At 42.5% G+C, this 22,256-nt stretch overlaps 1 protein-coding gene across 2 annotated transcripts in view; it reads left to right on the top strand.

Moving 5' to 3' along the window:
* Window positions 1-22,256, top strand: part of DAAM1 (dishevelled associated activator of morphogenesis 1) — a 177,737-nt gene that overhangs the window by 87,457 nt on the left and 68,024 nt on the right. For both annotated transcript variants that reach the window (XM_061156954.1, XM_061156953.1), the window contains one exon: window positions 9,181-9,270. In XM_061156954.1, coding sequence (XP_061012937.1) covers window positions 9,181-9,270 — 90 coding nt within the window. The remainder of the gene's footprint in view (window positions 1-9,180; window positions 9,271-22,256) is intronic.

The raw sequence follows: 22,256 nt of genomic DNA, 5'->3' as shown, positions 1-22,256 counted from the left end.
TTCCAGTGGTCATGTATGGATGTGAGAGTTGGACTGTGAAGAAAGCTGAGCACCGAAGAATTGATGCTTTTGAACTGTGATGTTGGAGGAGACTCTTGAGAGCCCTTGGACTGCAAGGAGATCCAACCAGTCCATCCTAAAGGAGATCAGTCCTGGGTGTTCATTGGAAGGACTGATGCTGAAGCTGAAACTCCAGTACTTTGGGCACCTCATGCGAAGAGTTGACTCACTGGAAAAGACCCTGATGCTGGGAGGGATTGGGGGCAGGAGGAGAAGGCGATGACAGAGGATGAGATGGCTGGATGGCATCACCGACTTGATGGACATGGGTTTGAGTAAACTCTGGGAGTTGGTGATGGACAGAGAGGCCTGGTGTGCTGCGATTCATGGGGTCGCGAAGAGTTGGACACAACTGAGTGACTGAACTGAACTGATCACTGTGTCATGTGAATTAAGGCCTGATCATTTGTCCTCCCAAAAGAATTTGTCTTGTATGTGGCAGTGTTGAGTTGTGGGTTGGGAGATGAGGTTAGACGTGGGAGATGAGGGTGGATGAGGAAGAGGGCTAAACCCAGAGAAGGCACCGCTGCTGTTGGGTTTATGTGAGGTGAACCAGGGGGTTGCTGCCTGCTGGACAAGTGGGAGACTTTTGGTGAGTGGGGTCAGGATGGGTAACTTGGGCCTGTTTGCTGTGGGTAAATACCTGGTGTTTCTAATTTGAAGGAGAAAAGTTACCCTGGTGTGAATAATGTTAAAAAGTGCTGTGAGCTCTGTGCATTGAGTCACTGGATGATTACCTTTTCAAGGACCATTTAAAAACCAAAGCCAAACAACCCCAAAACAGAGACATACACAAAACTGTGTGTGATTGGCAGGGTAACCCCAAGGACCTGTCTGTCTTAGTTCTCCCTCTCTTCGTGTCTTTAATCTGTTTCCCCCAGCATTCAACATGTGTCTTCCTACTTCTGTGTGATACAGAGTTAACTTAACTCATTAGAAATAGAAATCCTGAATTCCTTCATTAGAGCTTTCTGCTGTTAGCTGAAAACTCACTTGTTGTTGGCTCACCGAAATCTATTGACTTGGTAGATGTTCAAAAAATAAGTCCTTTAAATATCTCATTGAAGGTGTTATAAATAATTCCATATTTTAGCCTCACTCACATCTCTGTAAAGAGCTTTTCAACTCATTCAAGACCCTTATTGTATATTATTTCAAAATTCCTTCCTTTGCTTTATCTAGTGAATCAGTACATTTCCTCAGATTTATTTGCACTGTGCCAATTGTTTTCTGATTTATATAGATTATAGAGTTGCCTCCTTACTCTAGAGTATAGAACTGGTGGGGTTTCTTTGTGCAGAATCTTTCCAAGTGGGGTTTATAACATGCTTTGTGAGAGATGAAGCCAGAAATTTAGTTCCCACAGCTGGACCTCCTTCAGCATTCTTTTCTTCTTAATAAAAAAAAAGTCTAATTATTATGTTTTCTCCAAGATAATAAAAAATAGGAAATAAGTGTTTTATAAAGATAGGAAAAACATAATTGGTATCTTCCCACAGAAGAAAAGCCTTTGTTGGTTTCCATTTTTAAGAAACTTGCACTTTCTGTGGAGAAAAATGATGCTTGGTGCAGATGTTTCTTTCTTTACCATTCACTAAATCATTTTCCTTTAACTTTTAAAGCCCTATCCAAGAAAGAATAATATGGGGGAAAAAATTCTTTGGCCAATGAAAGGAGCTAGGCCATCTCAGTCTAAGGTATAGTAGCAGGAACTACATTTATTCTATTTATCTTTGGATTAATTGCCAGCCCTCAAAACAATATCTGACATAGCCAGATTCCAAAAATTGGGAGTTGGGGGAGAAAGGTGAGAGGTTAGAAGGTGATCTAGAAGCAACCGGGATGCTTCCTGGGGTTGTGCTAAATACATTTGTTAATCTTAGTGAAAATTTTTGAAAAAAATCTTAGTGAAAAAGATTGAGGGCAAGAGAAAAAGGTGGGGGTGACAAAGGATGAGATGGTTGGATGGCATCACTGACTCAAATGAGTTTGCGCAAACTCCGGGAGATAGTGAAGGAGGGGAAGCCTGGAGTACTGCAGTCCATGGGGTCGCAAATAGTTGGATAGGACTCAGCAACTGAACAACAAGTGAAAAAATGGACTATTAGCCCACAGAGAAGCCAGTACTCTTCTCTAGATCACCACTCAGGAGAAACAAAACACACGGAAAAGTTTCTGCAGGACTTGAATTATTATATTAACCTATCACCTAATTTAATCTTAAGGGACATTGGGGGAAATATTGCCCATCTCTTGGTCTAAATGGAATGCATGCTATTGGAGTCTACATAATTTTCAAGGGAAGGACAAGAATATTTCATGGAAGCGATCATGGTTTCAAACAGAAACTGTATCTAAAGTTGTAACATTTCTCAGATTGAACCACTTACTCTAAAGAGGTTCACTTTTTCCCTTTCCCGCCTCTTCATACATTTTTTTCAATGTTTTTTTTTCGAAATTGATTCCTTGTTTTAGTTAACTGTTCAACCAGAATGATCTTTCCTTACTATGTACACATGGCCCTATTTTCTCTATTCTGAAATTTTTTGTTTTCCTGGGGCTCCATCAACCAGGCTTTATTTTTTTTTTTAAGAACTTTATTGAGATATAACTTACATGCTGTAGAATTGACCCCTTGTAAGTGTACAGTTCAATGCATTTTAGTAAATTTATGTAGTTTTGCAGTCATCACCACAATCCAGCTCTAGAATAATTCCATCACCTTATCTCCTCTTGGGTCCATTTGCAATTAATCTCTGTTCCTGCCTCTGGCCCCAAGCAACCACTGATCTGCTTTCTGCTTCTATAGATTGACTTTTTTTTTCTTTAAAAATTCATGTAAAGAGATACTATCTGAGATGCCTTGATCCTAATTGTTTTGTTTTCCATGATTGCCTCTTTCAGTGTTTGAATTATCAAAATGAAAAATCTCTTATAATATTACTTTGAAGTAATTTCATAGCTTTGAAGAAACTAATGTATGAGATGATTTCAAATTAGTTTATACTCTGTTCTTTTTCCTCCTTTCATCACTTGTGCTTTCATTCCCCAGCTTGCCCAACAGTGTATCTAAATGAGTGCAGGTAGCTGAAAAAGAGAGTAGCCAAAAGCAGTCCATCCATTCTGCAACCGAAGAACGACCCCAGGAGTAGTGTCTGTGAAATATAGATTCAAACATAGGAGGTAAAGCTAAAGCTAGCAGCTTCCATAAGAAACCATAGAGTTTTGTTTTATCTACAGCTTGCCAAGATTGCTTACAGAAAATAAAAAGCACTAACTTTAATAAAAGAAAAAATATTATGAAGTTATATTTCATAAAAAACACTTAGTGATCAAAATAGACTTAACAAAATGAAAAGGCACAGGTGAGGCAAAATACTGGCAGTACATACCTCTGACAAAGGACATGTTTTGCAACAATAAGACAGGCAATTCATAAGTGGGCAAAAGATGTGAATAGATATCTCAAAAAAGAATACGTGTGAATGTCATGTGAGCTTGTGAAAAGGCATACTCAGCATCAGGTGTCATCAGGAAAATACAAAATAAAACTGCATTGAGGTACCACTTCACATAAGCTGTGCTGTCCCTTCAGTAGTGTCTGACTCTATGTGACCCTATGGACTGTAGCCCACCAGGCTCCTCTGTCCACGGGATTCTCCAGGCAAGAATACTGGAGTGAGTAACCATTCCCTTCTTCAGGGGGTCTTCCTGACTCAGGAATCTAACCTGCATCTTTTATGTCTTCTGCGTTTGCAAGCAGGTTCTTTACCACTTTCGCCACCTGGAAAGCCCTCAGTTCAGTTCAGTCACTCAGTCATGTCCGACTCTTTGCGACCCCATGAACTGCAGCACGCCAGGCCTCCCTGTCCATCACCAACTCCCGGAGTCCACCCAAACCCATGTCCATTGAGTTGGTGATGCCATCCAACCATCTTATCCTCTGTCGTCCCCTTCTCCTCCTGCCCTCAATCTTTCCCAGCATCAGGGTCTTTTCCAATGAGTCAGCTCTTCGCATCAGGTGGCCAAAGTATTGGAGTTTCAGCTTCAGCATCAGTCCTTCCAATGAATACCCAGGACTGATCTCCTTTAGGATGGACTGGTTGGATCTCCTTACCGCCAAGGGGGCTCTCAAGAGTCTTCAGTACTGGCAACTAATGCAAAGATAAATAGAACAAATTTCATTCCCGCCATCTGGAGACAAGTCTAGGAAGAGAGTCAGACATGCAAATGTGATTGTAATTAATGCAAGTGTGATAACTGTGGCAATGTGATTAATGCCAAAAGGTTAGGAGAGCAGAGAGGGGTACCCCCACCCCCCAAGGTAAGTAAGGTAGGCTGCCTAGGGGACAACTGATCACTTGTAAAAGCTTAGATACCGTGTAAAAGCCAGAATACTGGAGTGGGTAACCTTTCCCTTCTCTAGAGGATCTTCCCAACCCAGGGATTGAACCCAGGTCTCCTGCATTGTAGGCGGATTCTTTACCAGCTGAGCTAGAAGGAAAGCTCAAGAATACTGTAGGGTAGCCTTCCCCTTCTCCAGAGGATATTCTGACCCAAGAATTGAGCCGGGGTCTCCTGAATTGCAGGCGGATTCTTTACCAACTGAGCTATCAGGGAAGCCCCCAAAGCTTAGATAAACAGGACCCATTCTTAGACATGGTGGGAAGGACTCTTTGGAAAAAGGTTTCAGAAATGGGCAACTTGTGATCCCAAGTCCTCAAAGTTAGCTGCTGGTGGAAGAGAAAGAGGAGGAGGAGGAGGAGGTGAGGTGGGGGAAGTCAGCAAAGGCCATATCATGAAGCCCCCTACCTACCAGCTAAGGAATTTGGATTTTATCCTGAGAAGAAGAGGAATTGTTGAAGCCTTCTGTCATCATGTCTTCCTAACTGGAATCTAAATTCCATGCGACTGGGGTCTGTTATTCATCTTTGCATCCTTTGTAATGTCTGGCCATGGTCCTGGAAAGGGTAGGACATGGAGTAGGTGTTGATTGATCTCTGAGGCTGTGTGATAGTCTCTTCGAGTCTTGCAGGCTTGCTTCAAGCCGTATTATTAAAACGGAGTGAGTCAGAGCAAAGAAACTTTTGGAATGGAGGGGTGGGGGTCTCATTACACTCTGGGCATTGTGCCTAGGCACTCCCAATTATTATTTAATCCATCCATGTCACCCCTCCTCGCTCAGATTTACCAGTGACCTCTGATTGCTCTTAAGATAAAGACCAAAGTTCACAGTGGCCTGCCTGCAAGGCTGCTGTTCACTGGTGCTTTTGACCTGTTTAATTTCTATTCATTTCTGAGGTGTCACTTCAGTCACAGCCTTCCCTGCCCCACGACTCCCCAGAGCAAATGGGCTCTGGCAGCTCAACTCTGTGCTCGTCCCTGGGATCATGTGATTATTTGATTTCTATTCTGCCCCTTCGAGCATATGAGCTCTGTGATACCTTTCTGTTCCCTGCACCTATAATGCCTAAATTTAGTGGATGCTTGAATTTTACATAATCCATAACAGCCAGACCTGGAACTCAGGGGTATCTGACAACAAAGTCTCCCTCTTTGTGCGAACAGACACTCAGCAGGCCCAGCGGGCCGCCAGTGCAGCTCAAGAGTGCGTTTTTCCTACTGACGTCAGCGTCCTGGTTCTACCCACCTGTTGAGTGATCAACAGAATGAGCAGGCTAGTGGTTGAGGACATGGGATCTGGAACCAGACAGTCTGGCCTCAAGTTCCTCCTCTGCCATTTACTAGCTGTGTTACCTTAAACAGGCTATTGAATCTGTCTGATTTTTTCCTGGAAACTGGGATAATACTACCCACTTTATAGGATTATTGTGGGGATAAACTAAATTAATCCATAAAAAACACTGCTACCAAGCACACAGAATGTGCTCAGTAGTTGTTAGCTGTTACCATTACCACTATCCATGTATTCCTTCCTGTTGTCTTACTGTAATCCCAGATTACATCCAGAGGGCCTTTGTGAGCGCATGCTCAGTTGTGTCCGACTCTATGTGACCTCATGGACTGTAGCCTGCCAGGTTCCTCTGTCCATGGGATTTCCCAAGCAAGAATACTGGAGTGGGTTGCCATTTCCTCCTCTAGGGGATCCACCTGACCCAGGGATCAAACCCGCATCTCCTGCATCAGCAGGCAGATTCTTTACCCATTGAGTCACCAGGGAAGCCTAGAGGGCCTATAGCAATTTTTAATTATTTTATGGAAATTCTCTCCTTGCATGAAGCCATCTGCTCTGAAGTTGTAATTCAACTATGTCCTCTCAATTCAAAATTGGTCATTTGCGTCTCAGCAGAAGCAGAAATTTTCTAAGAGCAAAATATAGTAATATTAATACTTTTTGCTGTGAATTTCGAGGTTTTTAGATTCACATGTTTCTTCACACCTCTGCTCAGTTAGGAAAAACAGTAGTGCAGTGTAGTAAAGGATACAATATTAATAGCACTGTTCTCTCACAAATCAGAGCTTCCCATGTAGCTCAGCTGGTAAAGAATCCGCCTGCAATGTAGGAGACCCCAGTTTGATTCCCAGGTCGGGAAGATTGCCTGGAAAAGGGATAGGCTACCACCCCCCCCCCCCCCCAAGTATTCTTGAGCTTCTGTTGTGGCTCAGCTGGTAAAGAATCGCCTCCAATGTGGGAGACTTGGGTTCGATCCCTGGTTTGGGAGGATCCCCTGGAGAAGGGAATGGCTACCCACTGTCGTATTCTGGCCTGCTGAATTCCATGGACTGTATAGTCCATGGGGTCTCAAAGAGTCGGACATGACTGAATGACTTTCACTTTCACTTTTCTCTTACAAATCATAACCCTTTTCCCCAAACTAAGCACCATATTATTGAGCTATTTGAATAACTGACCTGATTCCACAATCCCACCCCAAGAAAACCCTAGTTGTTGGGAAGTGCTTTATGTCTCCATGTCCCCCTATTCACCAGTAGATGAGAACAGGTGTAATTTACAGGAAATTAAAAAAGGAAGAGAGGGAAAAAATACTTATTTTACATATGTAACAGTTGCATAACAAAATTTTAACATTTTTAACATGTTCCCTTATAATGGAATTTTCTGTAAATATTTTTTATTCCTTCCTTGGTTTTACATTGTTGAAATTCTTAACTAGTTTCTAGTGGTTAGTGTCTGAGTGTGTGTTTTAGTGGCTTAACTGCTTACCTTGCTGTTAAAAGAAAATAGCTCCTGATTTGTATTTAAAGATGAGAGAACTAAGCACAGTACATTTGCCCCTCCCTGTGCCAGGCATTACTACCTTCTGAGTTGATGTTGCTAATCCGTACAGAGCCCTGCAAAAGAAATGGCAGGCCCATCCTGGAGATGAGAAAACAGAGGCTTAATGAGATGAAGAATTTTCCCTGGCAGCTGGCATGTATCAGACCTTGTGTGTCTAGGCCCTGGAGGTGCAGGGGTTAACAAGATCAGGGCATAAGGGATAACAAGAAATAAGCCTGGCAATTAAGTTGGGGTTATAAATGGAAGACCTCAAAAGACTGGCTGAGGGATGTATAATTAATTTTGCAGGCAGTGTGGAACTAATGACATTTTGTACTTCCTTCCACCTTCTCAGTCCTCAACACTGGGCAATCAATGATGTAAGCAACCTTTCAGGTGATTCCATTGCTCACTCAAGTCTGAGGACCACTGGTGTAACGCATCAGTGGCCACGATGTAGAGAGGATCGGAAGGGCAAGAAGGACCTGGGGGAGGTTGGTGCCAGAGCCAAAGCAGAGGTGATTAGGGCATAAGTTTAGGTGGCTTCACTGGAAACAAAACAAAGGGAAAATGTGAGATTTTTTTTCAAGGAAGAAATGATGCTTGATGACCCAGCAGAGGCAGAACTGTAAGATGGGAGGCCCACAAGTGGTAGAGCTGCATTATATGCCTCAGTTAGCTGAACCTTATTATTGTGCCTTAATTTATAGTAATTTAGCATGTCTCACACCCATCAATCTGCTGCTCTTAACTAGATTCAACTTTCCCTATAGGAATAAAAATGTACCAGATGCTCAATACCAATAATAATGTTGACCATGGATTGAGTTATTAAATGCCAAGAACTGTTCCCTATGCACTTTATAGTCATTATCTCATTGTTGTTCATTAGTTATAGATGTTCATAAATTGCCTTCCCTCAGTATCCAGTCTAAGCTGCACACCACTATAAAATTAATGTTTCCAGACACTGATCTGAGAGACTGAGAGTCTGGGCTCAGGAGTCAGACAGCTCGAGGCTTAAACCCCAAGCCCCATCATTTCCCAGGCACATGTGGTCTTTGAGCAGGTTACTTACCCAACCTTCTGCCAAAACTTCCCCCAGCTATATTACAACAAGTATTATTAATACAAGGTGGGTGTGATCATGAGTGGAACTCTCAGGGTTATTGTGGGAGCTAAATGAGAAAATGACTGCACAGTGCTTGACATTGGAAGTACTGAATAAATATTGCTGACACAGATGTCACTCCCTTGCTTGCTCAGAACCTTCACTGGTTCTTCTTGGTCAAGAAAATAAACTCCTTAATCTGGCCTTGAAGATTGTCCACAGAGTCACTTACCTCCCAAACCTTTTATCTGATGGTTCTTTACATCAACCCAGTGCTTCAGCTAAGCTGGTCAGTGTCCCCCAGATACTCTAATTCATTACCACATCCCGACCCTTGGTTCTCTTCTCCCGCCTGTCTCATCATATCCCTCAGGGCCCATCCCGATTGTCAGTGTTTGTAGAGCCATCCTTGCCAGTCCTTCATCTGTAAAATGAGTAGATCCTTCCAAACTCTGGAGCTTTAAAGACCTTTAATGTTCGACGGACCCTGTGCAGCAGTACACGGGGCCCAGAACAGTTCTGTCCGCGCTCAGCCTGCCTTCCCTACCCTTCAGTAAGTGCGGGGCTGCACTGGGGGCCCAGCACAAGGCCAGGGACCTGCTTTCTTAGTGCTGGTAACAGACACTGGCACTTAGCAGCTTCTTGGTCTTTCCTAGGTTCATTTGAATATGTGTTATCTTTGTTTTCTCACTCCGATGATGCTGATAAGATTTCCCTTATAGGAATAACAATTAATTTGTAAAATAATTATTATTGTTTGTCTTCTCAGGATGAACTTGACCTCACAGACAAACACAGGGAAGCCATGTTTGCACTTCCAGCAGAGAAAAAATGGCAGATATACTGTAGCAAGAAAAAGGTAAGATATTCATGATGATCATGGTTAACTGGAAATTCATCATTGTTTTGATGCCTTTTGCTCTCCCATTTCACCACCAGGCTTCAGGCAGTTCTTTATAATGTAAAGACCAGATCGAATGTGCCCAGCTGTGGCCAGCTCCTTGGGTGCTGATTTTATCAACACCTCATTGCCACCCCCTCACCTCACACCATTATGCATAACCTTGTGTATGAGACCCCTAAATAACATCAGCTTACAGAAGGTTGAAGTGTTTTTCCAAAACTTGCCCTTTACATGAAAGTTTGTATGTAGGTAGGTGAGGACCAGCATTGTGGTTTCACAACTGTAGTTTTCTCCACTCTCTGTGACTACCTTTGAACAACTTTCCATTTTGCCATCTCTAAGATGTGGCCTTGTCTTCATGGTGTGAAGTGGCTCTCCATCCATTTCACGTTCCAAACTGGGGATAGAGAAAAGGGGAAGGCACAGCTCCCCACCCCCGCTCTTAGGGCCATACTGGGAGTCCCAGACCTGAATTCCCTCACATCCCACTGTTAGCTACATGGCCACACCCTCCTGCCAGGAATGCTGTCTTATTCTGGGATTCTGGGTGGTCATCCACACATAAAAGCTGGGGATTCTGGTACCTTTGGAGGAGGAGAAAAAGGAATTCATGGGGTAGAGAAAGTATTTAACTCTCTTCCCTAGCCTCCATGGCACTAGGCACCACCCATGGACTGTATCTCCTGCAGTAAAGCTCACTCTGCCATATTTCAAACCTGGTGGCAGATTCTGCGACTGTTCTCTCACCCATTTTTGGAACCACTTGTTGTTCATGGCCAGTTTTTGCCACTTTCCCATCTGTTCTAGGGAAGACTTAGATCAAGACAGGGAAGCAGAAAGGGCAGGGTTAAGATCCTAAGCAAAATACTACCTCTCCAACAGGAGTGGGTGCTGGATTACTCACCTCTGGAAGCAAAGAAACTGGAACAAACTACAGCAATCCAATATCTTGAGAAGACACAGTATCAGCCAGGGAAACCTTTCCTTAGTGGATTAGGATGCATTTGGGGACCTCCGTTTGCCCCCATGGTTCCCACCCCCAACCCCACCATGCTGCCTTGTGTAATTGGCATGCCCCCTCCTGGGAGCATCTCTCCAGCAGTGAACCTTCCTGTATTCCTCTCATGTCAAGCTTTATAACCCTTGTAACACCAGCATCTGATACCTGGAAGTGAAGGTATGATAAATGAACCACTGAGTTGTTGGGTTATACCTACCTCTCAAACAAACTAAAGCACATTTAACTTTCCATGTGAGCTATTGTAATTGATAAAACTACATGTGGGGTTTTATTCCAGGGGTCTTTGCTGAGAGATGTGTCCAACTGTAGCCTCTTAAGATGACTTCTGGGCCATTTAGATCATGTCAAGCATTAAGGGTTCCTAATGCAGTGGTAACCAGTAAAATGTGTTTGTGAATGAGTATGTCCTCTTCTTTCTCTCTGTGAACATCTTACCAATGGGAAGACCTCTCTTTTGTCAAACTGATGGGTCGTCACTCAGGAAAGAGATTTTAAATGGAAAGAATTTTAAAATGAAAATAAAAATGGGCTCTGTCTTTTTTGGGAGGGGGGGGCTCTGTCTTGATAGTAACAGTATTGAATGGTCTTGAAAACAAGAGAACTTTTCAGGCAGCTGCCTTCAAGACCTGGCCCCTACAACTGAGAAAGAAAAATCCTTAAGTGCCTGAGTACACAGAGGACATTGTCTATTTTGGCTCAAACGAGCGCAGATTTTTTTTCTCAAAATTAGGAAACAACGTGAAGTGGGGATTGAGAATATGCACTAGAGGAGAGAAAGGGGCAGGAGAATGGGAGCAGCTTACCGAAGGGAAAGTTTTCTTCTTTCCCAGATTTTATTACACCCTTGACGGCAATTGAAAGTTAATCATGGAAACTACTGCCCCTTAGATTAGAAAAGGCAAGCCCTGGAGGATAGAAATGACCTCGGCCTCACAGCTGCTGCTCATTTTTCAATTTCCTGGCCTATCAAATCCTCTTTCAAACCTTGTCTCCTCTGTGCGTGGTGGGGTTGGCTTTTTGTAGGAGAGTGGATGTAGATGTGGCCACTGGCCTTAGAATCCCATTTCCTGACGGATGCTCTATTCCTGCGAGTACCTGGCCCAACCGTGCAGATCTTTGGGAAAGCAGTTTTCCGGCTAGCTTCATTCCAGCAGTTTGGATTCCCTTTATGACTTAGCAATAGTGTGACTGAGTGGAAAAGCCATCTTAACTCTTTGGGGAATCCTGGGAGTTAATAGATCTGCCTCACTTTAAAATGGCTTGACTGAGGATTTTATTGATTAGAGCTTCTCAGACTGTTAAACCTATGCTGTGCTTTGGGTCTACAACCGACCTTTTGGGACCCTGTAATAAGTCGAGAAATAACACAATAAGAGAACACAAAACCCTTTGCCTGAAAAGGGCCCGATGCTTGGCCCTCTTCAGAGAACCTGGTCTCCTTCAGGACGGGTTGCCCATTCTCAGAAGGGAGCCGATGGTGGCCATCCTTACCACCAAGAACAGACTGTTTTCCTTGGACCATCTTTTGGATATAGCCTTTTCAAATCAGACTTGTCACCAGCAAGCCCGACCACATCCATTTCTCAGGCCAAGGGAAAGCTACACCCCCATGGCCCCTTCAGACTTTCCATCTTTCAAGATTAGAACTCAGGGCATCACAGACGTTCTCACACATAGTGAAGCCATAGAGTAAGGGCCCACGAGCGCCAACAGAAACAGCTGGGGAGAAGCAGGCTTTCTGCGTGAAAGTGCACAGCAGTCGTGCAGACAAACAGGGCTGGGAATAAAGAGGGGCCCGGCCTTCCTTGGCCAAGTGGCTCTTTTCCATCCAATAGAGACTGAATCCCAGCGGTGGCTATCTGCTTATCAAGCTCTGTGTTCATTTCTCAAACGGCTTTATCCGAGTCCTCTGGTTGAAAACCCATTTCCAGAGCCAAAATGAAAGCTGCAAAAGTGTTCCTGGGGCTAAAAGAATTGGAAAGAAATTAATTGGAATTTTGCCTAATTAAGTAATCCGGGGGGAGAGCGAGAGATGGATGTTGCGGCCTTGTTGAAAGTCCAAACAAATCTGTAAAAATGACTAGAGTGGTTTGGTCAGCCATGGTTTGTCGTATGTAGCAGTCCACTGTCAAATTTTTTTAACTTTTACGAAAGGTCCAAGGAAAGACTCTGTTGGTGGAGCTGGGGGTATTTTCAAATAGGAAATGTTTGTGGTTCTTATCTTTAAAGGTAATTCCCTTTTTAGTTCCAATCACAACATGCTCTTTTGTTTAAGTGAGGTTTTTCCCAGTCTTCAGCCAGAAACTGCATCTGTTAACAATCTTTTGGATTTTAAACTGAAGCTTTTTAAACAATGAACCATCTGACCACGAAAGGCATCTGGCCATGCTGTATTTGCTTATTGTTAACATGATTTTTAAACCCTGGGAAAAGTAAGGAGTAGGTCTTCAGAGAGGAGAAACTAAGATGGTATACACACTGTATTATGGCAACAGCACTTACCAGCCCAGGCAGAAATTTTCTTTAGTCACACTTCTTCACAGGAGCAGTTGAAGTAGTTGTGTCACTTAACCAATCCTTTTAAGTGTCCAGAAAATGCTTTTTCCCTCTCCACAAGCTTCAGAGTTCACAAAGTCAGTGGATGGAATTAGAAGCTGTGAGCTATAGTAACATCAGATATTTGAGGCAAAGATCAGAATTTGATGACTGCACCTAATGTTTCCTCCATGCATTTCTGATCCCTAAGCCAAGGCTTAAGTTAATGGCTCTGGATTCTCCATATTACATTTTGGTATCTTTTGAGGTCAACTTTGGAGAAAGTGAATTTTTGCTCTGTTGCTGAGTTTGTTTGACTCTAGTTTAATTAAATCACTCAAGAACCTTGTCTAACTTGGCTGCAGTTGAGCCTTTCAGCTTTGTGGGAGGTGCTGATCTGGTGCTAAGCCTGTTCAGAAGACATCAAGGAAAAGTGGCTGAGAATTCTCCTGGTACCTTTCATTCACTTCCTTTATTTGGTTTGCATATCCTTATTGGATCACTTCCCCAGTCTGCTCCACAAGAAGGAATTTTCCTTTACCACATACACAAAAAAGCAGTGCATTGTGAATGGTCATCAGGATCTTTCGGATGCATTCAGAGCAGAAGGAGGAAGTGGTCTGATCAAAACAGTGATTTAAGGGAACATATGCTAGTAGTGGAATTAAAGACAAAGGAACCGTTGGTCTTCTAAGGACTGTCAAACAAACCAGCTGTACCGCAAGGAAGTGGAATGTTGATATGTTAATGGTCTGGTTGTTCCCAGTCTCCCGATAGAAAGTGAAGAGGGATAAGTTTAGGTCTCCTCTTCCTTGGAGAAGGCAATGGCATCCCACTCCAGTACTCTTGCCTGGAGAATCCCATGGACAGAGGAGCCTGGCAGGCTATAGTCCATGGGGTCCCAAAGTTGGACACAACTGAGTGACTAGCACAGTCCTTCTGTACCGTAATTATTTGAATATTCGGTAGAATGAGCCTTAGGTTTTCAGGTGCCCACTTTGCTAGATGTCGGAGATTTGGGAGAGAGAGAAAACTAAATGTCTGTAACTGTTTCTGGACTTCTTTAGAAATACCTGGTTTGGTCTCTTGCCATTGAGTTTTCACACTGATAATGGATTCCAGTTGGCCTTTGTGCTCCCAAGTGCTAAGAGGTTACAGAATGTGGCAAACTTAAAAATGACCAGAAATAAGACTAGCCTGTCTTTCTGACTTGGCTTCTCTGAGAATACATGAGGGAAGCACAGTAACTGGCGGAGAGTGGGTATCACTAGGTTCTGAAACTCCCTGCCTTGTTTACATATTCCCTGGCTATGAGAGGTGAGGACTGAAGCAGTGAAAAAACAACAGACTTGGCGGATCTGGTGTTTCAGCCAGTGAAGCAGTGTGGTTGGCAAAGGGCTGGCTGGTTTGTCTGTCACCCTGATGTGTACTGAGTGTCTGGGACAGACTGTTGACTAGATTCTGAAGGTGATTAAACAAGTCAGATTTCCTGGAGTGGATGGTCCAGGTAGAAGCAGATGAAATAAAATAATTGCCAGGTTTTTCCATAAGCTCCATTCTAAGGTAAGCAGACTCCAGGGCACAGAGGAGGGCGCCTCCAAGCCTTGGGGTCTTCGTGTGTGATGGAGACACAGTTCCTTCATCACTGTGACCACTTCCAGGGCTATTCCAACAAGGGAGCTGATGTCATGCTTTCATCCCATCATCTAGAATGGGCTCCTTTTCCAACAGCTGAGCTATGTTCACACACACTGTACAGTTTCCCTCTTCACTTGTACTTTGTTCTTTGTCCCTTCTGCCAGTGCCTAAAAGGTCAAGTTTAGACTGTTGAGTAATCTGATCTTTACTAAACACAGTTTCTAGAGCTTGTTAAGAAATCTATGGAGAGGCTTAAACTTTAGAAAAATGAAGACACTGAGGGGAAGATTGAAATAACTAAGGTTTATTTAACCCAGAGAAGTCAGGTGAAAACACCAGCTCAGGCTGTTCACCCGGTGTCCATAGCAGTGAAACTGTGATGTCTGTCACAATACGGCCAATTCTAGTTGGTAAAGAGCAGCTGCCTCAAGCCTTCCCAATAAAAACTCTCCTAACAATCTGACCTTCCCTGCAAGGGCCAACCAGTCTTCCTTCATGATTCAGGGGCTTGAGGGCTAACTCCTGGCAAGACAGGTAGGGGACAACAGGACTCTGTTCCCACATTGCATTATTAGTTCCAGTTCATTGATACCCAGGTTATACTGTTAATAAATGTTTTGAACATTTGCCTAAGTATGAGATGCTGATAGATCTAAAGATGATGGCCAAAATCATTTGATAATATGTATCCAGAGCCTGGAACATGCATCTTCCAGGAGTTGGTCTCCTGGTAGTGATGAAAGATACAGGCCAAGAACTATGTGTGTGGGGTGTTCTTTGCAGTGTTGTCTCTGAAAGCCAGTGATGGTCAACAACTTAGAGGGGGATGATTATATTATAGGATGCAACCATAACAGTATCTTGCTGCCACTGAAAAGTCATGCTTTCAAAGAAAGTTTGAAGACCTGGGAAATTGCTCAGGATGAAATTAAGGTTTAACAAAAGAAATAAAACTGTAATTGGTACCATCAAAAATATGCAAAAGAAACTTTCTTTATCTATAGAAGTAGACAGAAACTGTTGTTTGGTTGGATTGTGGGTAGTTTATTTTGATTTTTTTTTTTCTTTATACAAATATTTCCCAAATGTACCAATAGTCATTATTCTCACTCTTTCCTTGGGATAAGGTTTTCTTTGATGGTAAAAATAAAATTGCTCTTTTTAAAAAAATATGTACAGTATAGTTTGTCAGGTTTCAGTCATAAAAGCAAGGCTACTAAGGGAAACACATGCTGAGGGAAATCACATGCAAAGAGATTAACCCTTATGTAATCACAGAAACTAGCTAAGCACTCCCTGTAAAGCTGCTGTCTTTGCTTCTAATGCTGGAGCTTTATGTCCTTGGAGCAGGCAATTGGGAGGGAGGGTGGATGTAAAGAGAGGGGAACAAGGACAGGCTGGAGTCCACAGGGACAGACTGACTCATGTGGCAGGTCCCACTGGCTGACCCTGGACTGGGTGTCCTGCAGAAGCCTGAGCCATTAGTCATGGAGTTCAACACCTACATGTACGTGTGTGCGTGCACACACACACACACACACACACACACACACATCCCTAGCCAAGGAGAAGCTGTAGGAGGATCCAGGGGAAGGTGGAGCAGTTGTATACCTGCCTACCGATTCCCACCAATGAGGTGAGCCAGCTGATAAAGGACAGTGCCTATAAACTACAAAATGGCTGCTGCTTCACCACCACCCTGCACATCTTCCCCTATTAGAGTCTCTTGTGGCTTGCCCTCCCTGAAACCTGTAGGCAGTTCGTTCAGCCTAGACAGCTTGAACACTGCAAAGCCACTTCATATTTCTCTTTGAAATTAGGAGGGAAAATAAATATCATTTAAAATATACACAGTGCTTGTGTTGTCAAGACAACGCTTGCATTTTTTTTTTTGTTTATTTCTTTAGCTCAGGGGTCCTTTATTTATTTACTGTTCCTTGGGAGGATTAAAACAAAAGGTGAATCTATAAACCACCCAGAATTTTTCCATACCATTTTTCTCTTTAAGCAGTGACTGAAAGCATGGTGATTCTTGGTCCTGATGAGATGGCTTCAGCTTTCTGCTGAGAAGTCTGCTGAAGGGAAATTGTCTGTTTCTCATGGCCCTTTCTCCCCTAAGTAGCATAATCTCATAGCCAGTGCCCCATTTTCGGTCTTTATTTTCTTTTTGTTACAAAAGCCAGTGCTATCAAAATGAGCACCAGTTTTTAGAATTGGAGTCCAAAATTCATGGATACTCTGTCTCTGCTGCTGCTGCTAGGTCACTTCAGTCATGTCCGACTCTATGCGACCCTATAGACGGCAGCCCGCTAGGCTCCCCGGTCCCTGGGATTCTCCAGGCAAGAACACTGGAGTGGGTTGCCATTTCCTTCTCCAATGCATGAAAGTGAAAAGTGAAAATGAAGTCGCTCAGACGTGTCTAACTCTTAGCAACCCCATGGACTGCAGCCCACCAGGCTCCTCCGTCCATGGGATTTTCCAGGCAAGAGTACTGGAGTCGGGTGTTCTCTGTCTCTGGCAGCCCTTAAACCAAAGTTGTATCCCTGTCAAAGGCAGGTGGTTCATGAGGATTTACTTATCTCCTCTTCCTGTAATCTCTTTGTTTAATAATATCATTTTGGGTGCAGTTTTTCCTCCAGTGTTACCAGTTCTATCATTGCAGCTGTGCCTACTACCACTCCTGCTGTGGGGTGTCCAGATGGTTCTGAACTCATAGTTCGTGTTTTCATGACCATTGACTCAGCTCAGTGAAGAAGTGGAGAACAAACTTGCCCATAGAATGAACCAAAGCAATCTTTCTTCTTTGGTGCTTGATGAAGTGAGTGAACAATTTCTGGATTCTTCTGTTGGGGTGTAGCCCTCCAGTTCTGTAAAGTTCTCTGTTTTTCAGTCTTGAGATACTACCAGTGAGAGGACTCCTCACCTCCCTTGGGGTGGATTGGCTCCAAAAGTTTTTCCATTAATGGATCTGCCTGAAGGTTTCCTAAATTTTGTTTGTCCCTCACAGTTGTTCTAAACTTTAGCATAGTGTGACTGACTCTGCTTTTTCCATCATAAATAGAAGCCAAGTAATAACTGTAAGAAAGACTTTGCATAGTTAAAATCTATCTAAAAGGTAATCTGAGAAGGCAGGGTACCCCACTTATTAGCTCGCTATGTGACTTTGGGCATATTTCTTAACAGCTCATGTCTCTCTTCTCTGTACAGTGAGATCAAATTTATAAAATTGTGAAAATTGAGAAAATATGATTTTGAAGTTGTCGGAGAACTTGGGGCATGGCAATGTTAATGTTATCACTGACAATGTCAGTGATGGTGACAGTAATTGAAATAATGGTATGGACTGAGTTTCTATTCATTCACAGTCATGCTAGCCAGGGATTCAGGTCCATATTCATAAATAATGATACCTGGATTTCTTAGAACAGCACCTCTCCCTTAATTTCTCACAGGACATTTCAAGGTGAAGACAGTAAGGTAGGAGGAGGCATTGTGAAGATAAGGGAAGAGACCAAGAAAGTCTTTATTGTGAGTGCCAGAAATTGTTAAAAAGGGTCCCTACTTAATTAAGACGTTCTAGGGATTTTTGCCCTACTGATTAATGGGGCTGTCCCTTAACTTCTGGGTAGAACCCTGAATCTGATTTCAGGAGCATCCTTAATTTATGTCTTGGATGATGGAGGCCAAGAGGAAGTCAGATTCCACTCCACTTACTTCTTAGCAGCACTCAGTCCCTGCTGACCTTGGGTAACCAGTGGAGATGCTCACATCATTGGGCTTGCCTGGCAAGCAGTCATGAACACTGCTTAAACTCTGGGAAGTGGACATGTATGTGGGTCAAGCTCTGTTGTTAAATAAAATTAAGCTTCCTTTTTGTGGCCTAGGAAAGGCAAGTGGTTAGTAAATATCTTCAGTTTTCAACATAAAACAATTAAAGAATATTTTTAGATGACAACATTGCAACTTTTATTTTTGCAATGGGGGAAAGTCCCTTTGTAGTACTCAACATCAAGAGGTTCCATTAAAGGAGTCAGTATTCCCAAATGAGTAACTTATTAGGTCAAAATGAACCGGATTTACAAGTTCTCTGCTCAGCAACAAAATTTGTTCAAAGTTGCAGCATTATAATCTAATATGCGTTCTAGCTGTTTGATTTCTGAAATTTAAAACAAAATGTCAGTGTTGAGGAAATAATAAAAGACTGTTTCAACAAAGTAGCAGATACTGTTACTATTAGGAGTCTTTTTATTGAAGTATAGTTGATGTGTAATACTACAGAAGTTACAAGTGTACAATGTAGTGATTCAGAATTTTTAAAGGTTATACTCCATTTATAGTTAATGACCCAGAGGGATGGGATGGGGAAGGAGGTGGGAGGGGGTTTCGGGATGGGGAACACATGTAAACCCATGGCTGATTGATATCAATGTATGGCAAAAAATAAAAAAAAAGTATGGCTATATTCCCTGGGATATATAGTCTATCCTTGTAGTTTATTTTATACATAGTAGTTTGTACCTCTAAATCTCCTACCCAGCCGGGTCCCTATCCCTCCCCTCTCCCCACTGGTAACCACTAGTTTGTTCTCTATGAGTCTGCTTCTTTTTTGTTATATTTACTAGTTTGTTGTATTTTTTAGATTCCACATGTAAGTGATACCATACAGTATTTGTCTTTCTCTGTCTGACTTATTTCACTTTAGCATAATGCCCTCCAAGTTCTATCCATGTTGTTGCAAATGGCAAGTTTTCATTATTTTTTATGAATGAGTAGTATTCTGTTGTGTATATACCACATCTTCTCTATCTACTCATCTGTTGACGGACACTTGGGTTGTTTCCATATCTTAGAGATAAATGATGCTGCCGTGAGCATTGAGGTGCGTGTATCTTTTCCAGTCAGTGTGTTTGGTTTGGATGTATGACCATGAATGGAGTTGCTGGGTGATATGGTAGTTCTATTTTTAGTGTTTTGAGAAGCCGCCATACTGTTTTCCACAGTGGCTGTTATTGTTAGAAGTCTTAAACTTAATTACAGGGTGGATTTTTCTGGCTTCCAATAAATTGACATTCTTTAAAATTTCTAAAAAATGAAAACTAGCAAACTTCTAATAACTTTCTCCTCAGTCATGTGATAAACTAGTTTATCCTGGTTGATTATTCTTGTGTGTATGTGAAATCTTTTTATTTGCAAAAACATATTGAATATAATAAACATCTGTATTTAACAATTGCTAACATTTTTTAATACCATGAATTTTAAAGAAAGAAATAAAACATCATAAACATTGTTGAAACCCAAAGGTGACCTCTATTCTGAAGGTGATATATTTTCCTTTGCCCATATATATATTTCTTTCTCTGAATATATATATCCATTGACAATATATGGTATGTCTTCATTTTAACTGCCATATAATGTTTCATTATATGAACATGCCACAGCTTAATTATTTTTATCCCTCTTTGAATAATATCTGTTTTCAAGTTTTCATTATTTAAAAAAAAACAACAAACATCCTTGTGTATGTGTTCAAAAATTTCTCTAGGGTAGGCACCTAGACATGTAATTACTGAGTTGTTTGGTTTGAACATTTTCACTTTTAGTTGCTCCCCAAAGTGTTTGTAATAGTTTCTACCTGCAGCAAATTAGTCGTCAACCATCCAAGGGCTTGGTATTATTGGAGGGGGTGGAACTAGTGTTTGTATGCCCTGATCAATCACTTTACGTAAGTTTGAATGTTTTGGGTACAAGATACTGTCATTAAAGTTCTTCAGTTTTCTCTCGTATAGCTTAGCAAATCAAGTTAAAGTACAAATTCCTGGAGTAGAAAATAAACATTTCATTTAAAAAAGAAAAACCCAAAGTTTAGAGAATGAAAGCATTCCACTCAAATGTCCATAAAGCTGGACCAAAGTACAAAATGTTACAAGTACCTAAAAATGGACAATTCCCTCAGCATTATGTTTATTTGGTTTGACTACAAAGGAAACTGCTCTGTGTGTGGTTCACTCTTCCTCTCCTCTAGACCTCTTTGCACTCTCAGGTCCAGACCCAGGGAAGCTGTGTTTCCATCTTTAGCCAGCTCTTGACTGATATATGCCATCATTAAACACAGGAAGTTCCTCTGAGGCATCCGCCAATTCCCTGGCGGGTGAGTAAAGTGCAGGTGCAAAGCCAGCATGTTACACAAACAGGCACAGTGGCTGGAAACGCACACAACTGGTCTGTTTCTTTTCTTCTAACCAGAGTACGCTTTTCTGGGACATCTCTTTATACAAATTATAAAAGCCTCTCCCCTTTCTTGTACTCCGCAATTCCTTCAGAGACTGAGAAACTGAGATGGGTAACTCGGTGCTTGTCTATGCTTCCCACCTGCAGTCTGAGGTGGTTTCCATGTACAAGTCAGTCAGTTCACGGATTTGGAGACTGCTGGTTCTTCAGGCTATGATTCTTCACTCTGCTTTGTTCTTTGCAGCCTTGTGAAAGCAGTGAATATGTATCTGCTCTGTGGAGACCATCTCTCTTTTGTGCTTCCTCGTACTTGCATTTCTTCAGCAAGGAACACCCTTCATCCAAGGCCTTGCTTCCCTTCTAATTAGAGAACACCAGAGTGGTAGACGAAGGGAGAGAATGACCTTGTGTTTTGCATTTACCGTCTTTCAAACAAAAGTGAAAATAAATAGGCAACATATAGCTGAGACAGAGTAAGGTATCTTGGTTGGACAAACCAATTAACATGGAGCCATGGGGAGTGTGGGGTTGTGTGTCCTGTGGAGCTCCATTTTCCCCTCTGGAATGGGGGCTGGAGAAGCAAGCCCCGCAGCTCTCACTGTACTTGTCACTCAGGCCTGCATCTGTGCTGTGCTGTGGGAAGAACACTCTTGCTTCTGCTCCAGTCTCTGGAAGAGGCTTGGAGCTGTGGGTTTGAATGGAGATCCTGGGAGAGCAGTTGTTCTCAGCTACCAGAGAGCAGCTATCTTTGGCTTCCAAATCTTAATTGTTAAGCAGATTCCTTTTGATAGCTCAGCTGCAGGACAAAATTCCATCATGTGTTGATTGCAGAGTTTGGAATACATGACAATCTTGGAGCTCTCACTCTTTGTTTAGAATACTTGTCAACAGTGCCATTGTGGAACCAGGGTTCTAAATGCAACTCTGTGAGACCCTTTGAGCCCCTTGCCTGTGTGTTGAAGCATATAGGCATTGGTCCATTGCATTTCCAAAATTCTGCAATCTGCAGGTATAGAATTGCACACTGAACGAGTGTTCTCAGCAATCACTGCATCTCTGGAAAGGAGTATCGCTTTATCTCACACATGAGAATCCAGAATTAGCCTCCTGTTCTGGTTATCACCAGCCCAGGAACATGTAGCTCATAAGACAGTCCAGACCAACACACCTGCTCTGTGTCAGTTTTCCTTTGGACTGTGGCTTCCTTCCTTGGTTAGTGGAGTTCACTGTGAATCACTCCAAGCAGAATTGTGCAAAAAGATTTATCTTGATTATTAACTGTATAAACAATGAGGGATTGAAGCCCAGAGGACTTTGAGAAGCATTTGGAGGTTATAAATAGCCTCACTACGAATAGTGTGGTAATTGATTAGTGCTGTCTGCCATGACACATGATGGGAGAATGTGGCACGTGTAGTAGTTATGTACCCTCCTTATTCTTGAAGGTTCCTCTGGTGCCTAGATTATGGTTGTACACAAGTGTCACCTACCACGCTTCTTTCCCTTGGGTCCT

The sequence above is a fragment of the Dama dama genome, chromosome 12 (genome assembly GCF_033118175.1).
Source record: "Dama dama isolate Ldn47 chromosome 12, ASM3311817v1, whole genome shotgun sequence".
Taxonomy (NCBI): Eukaryota; Metazoa; Chordata; class Mammalia; order Artiodactyla; family Cervidae; genus Dama; species Dama dama.
The sequence above is the reverse complement of the archived record's forward strand: the minus strand, read 5'-3'. Positions and strand labels throughout refer to the sequence as shown.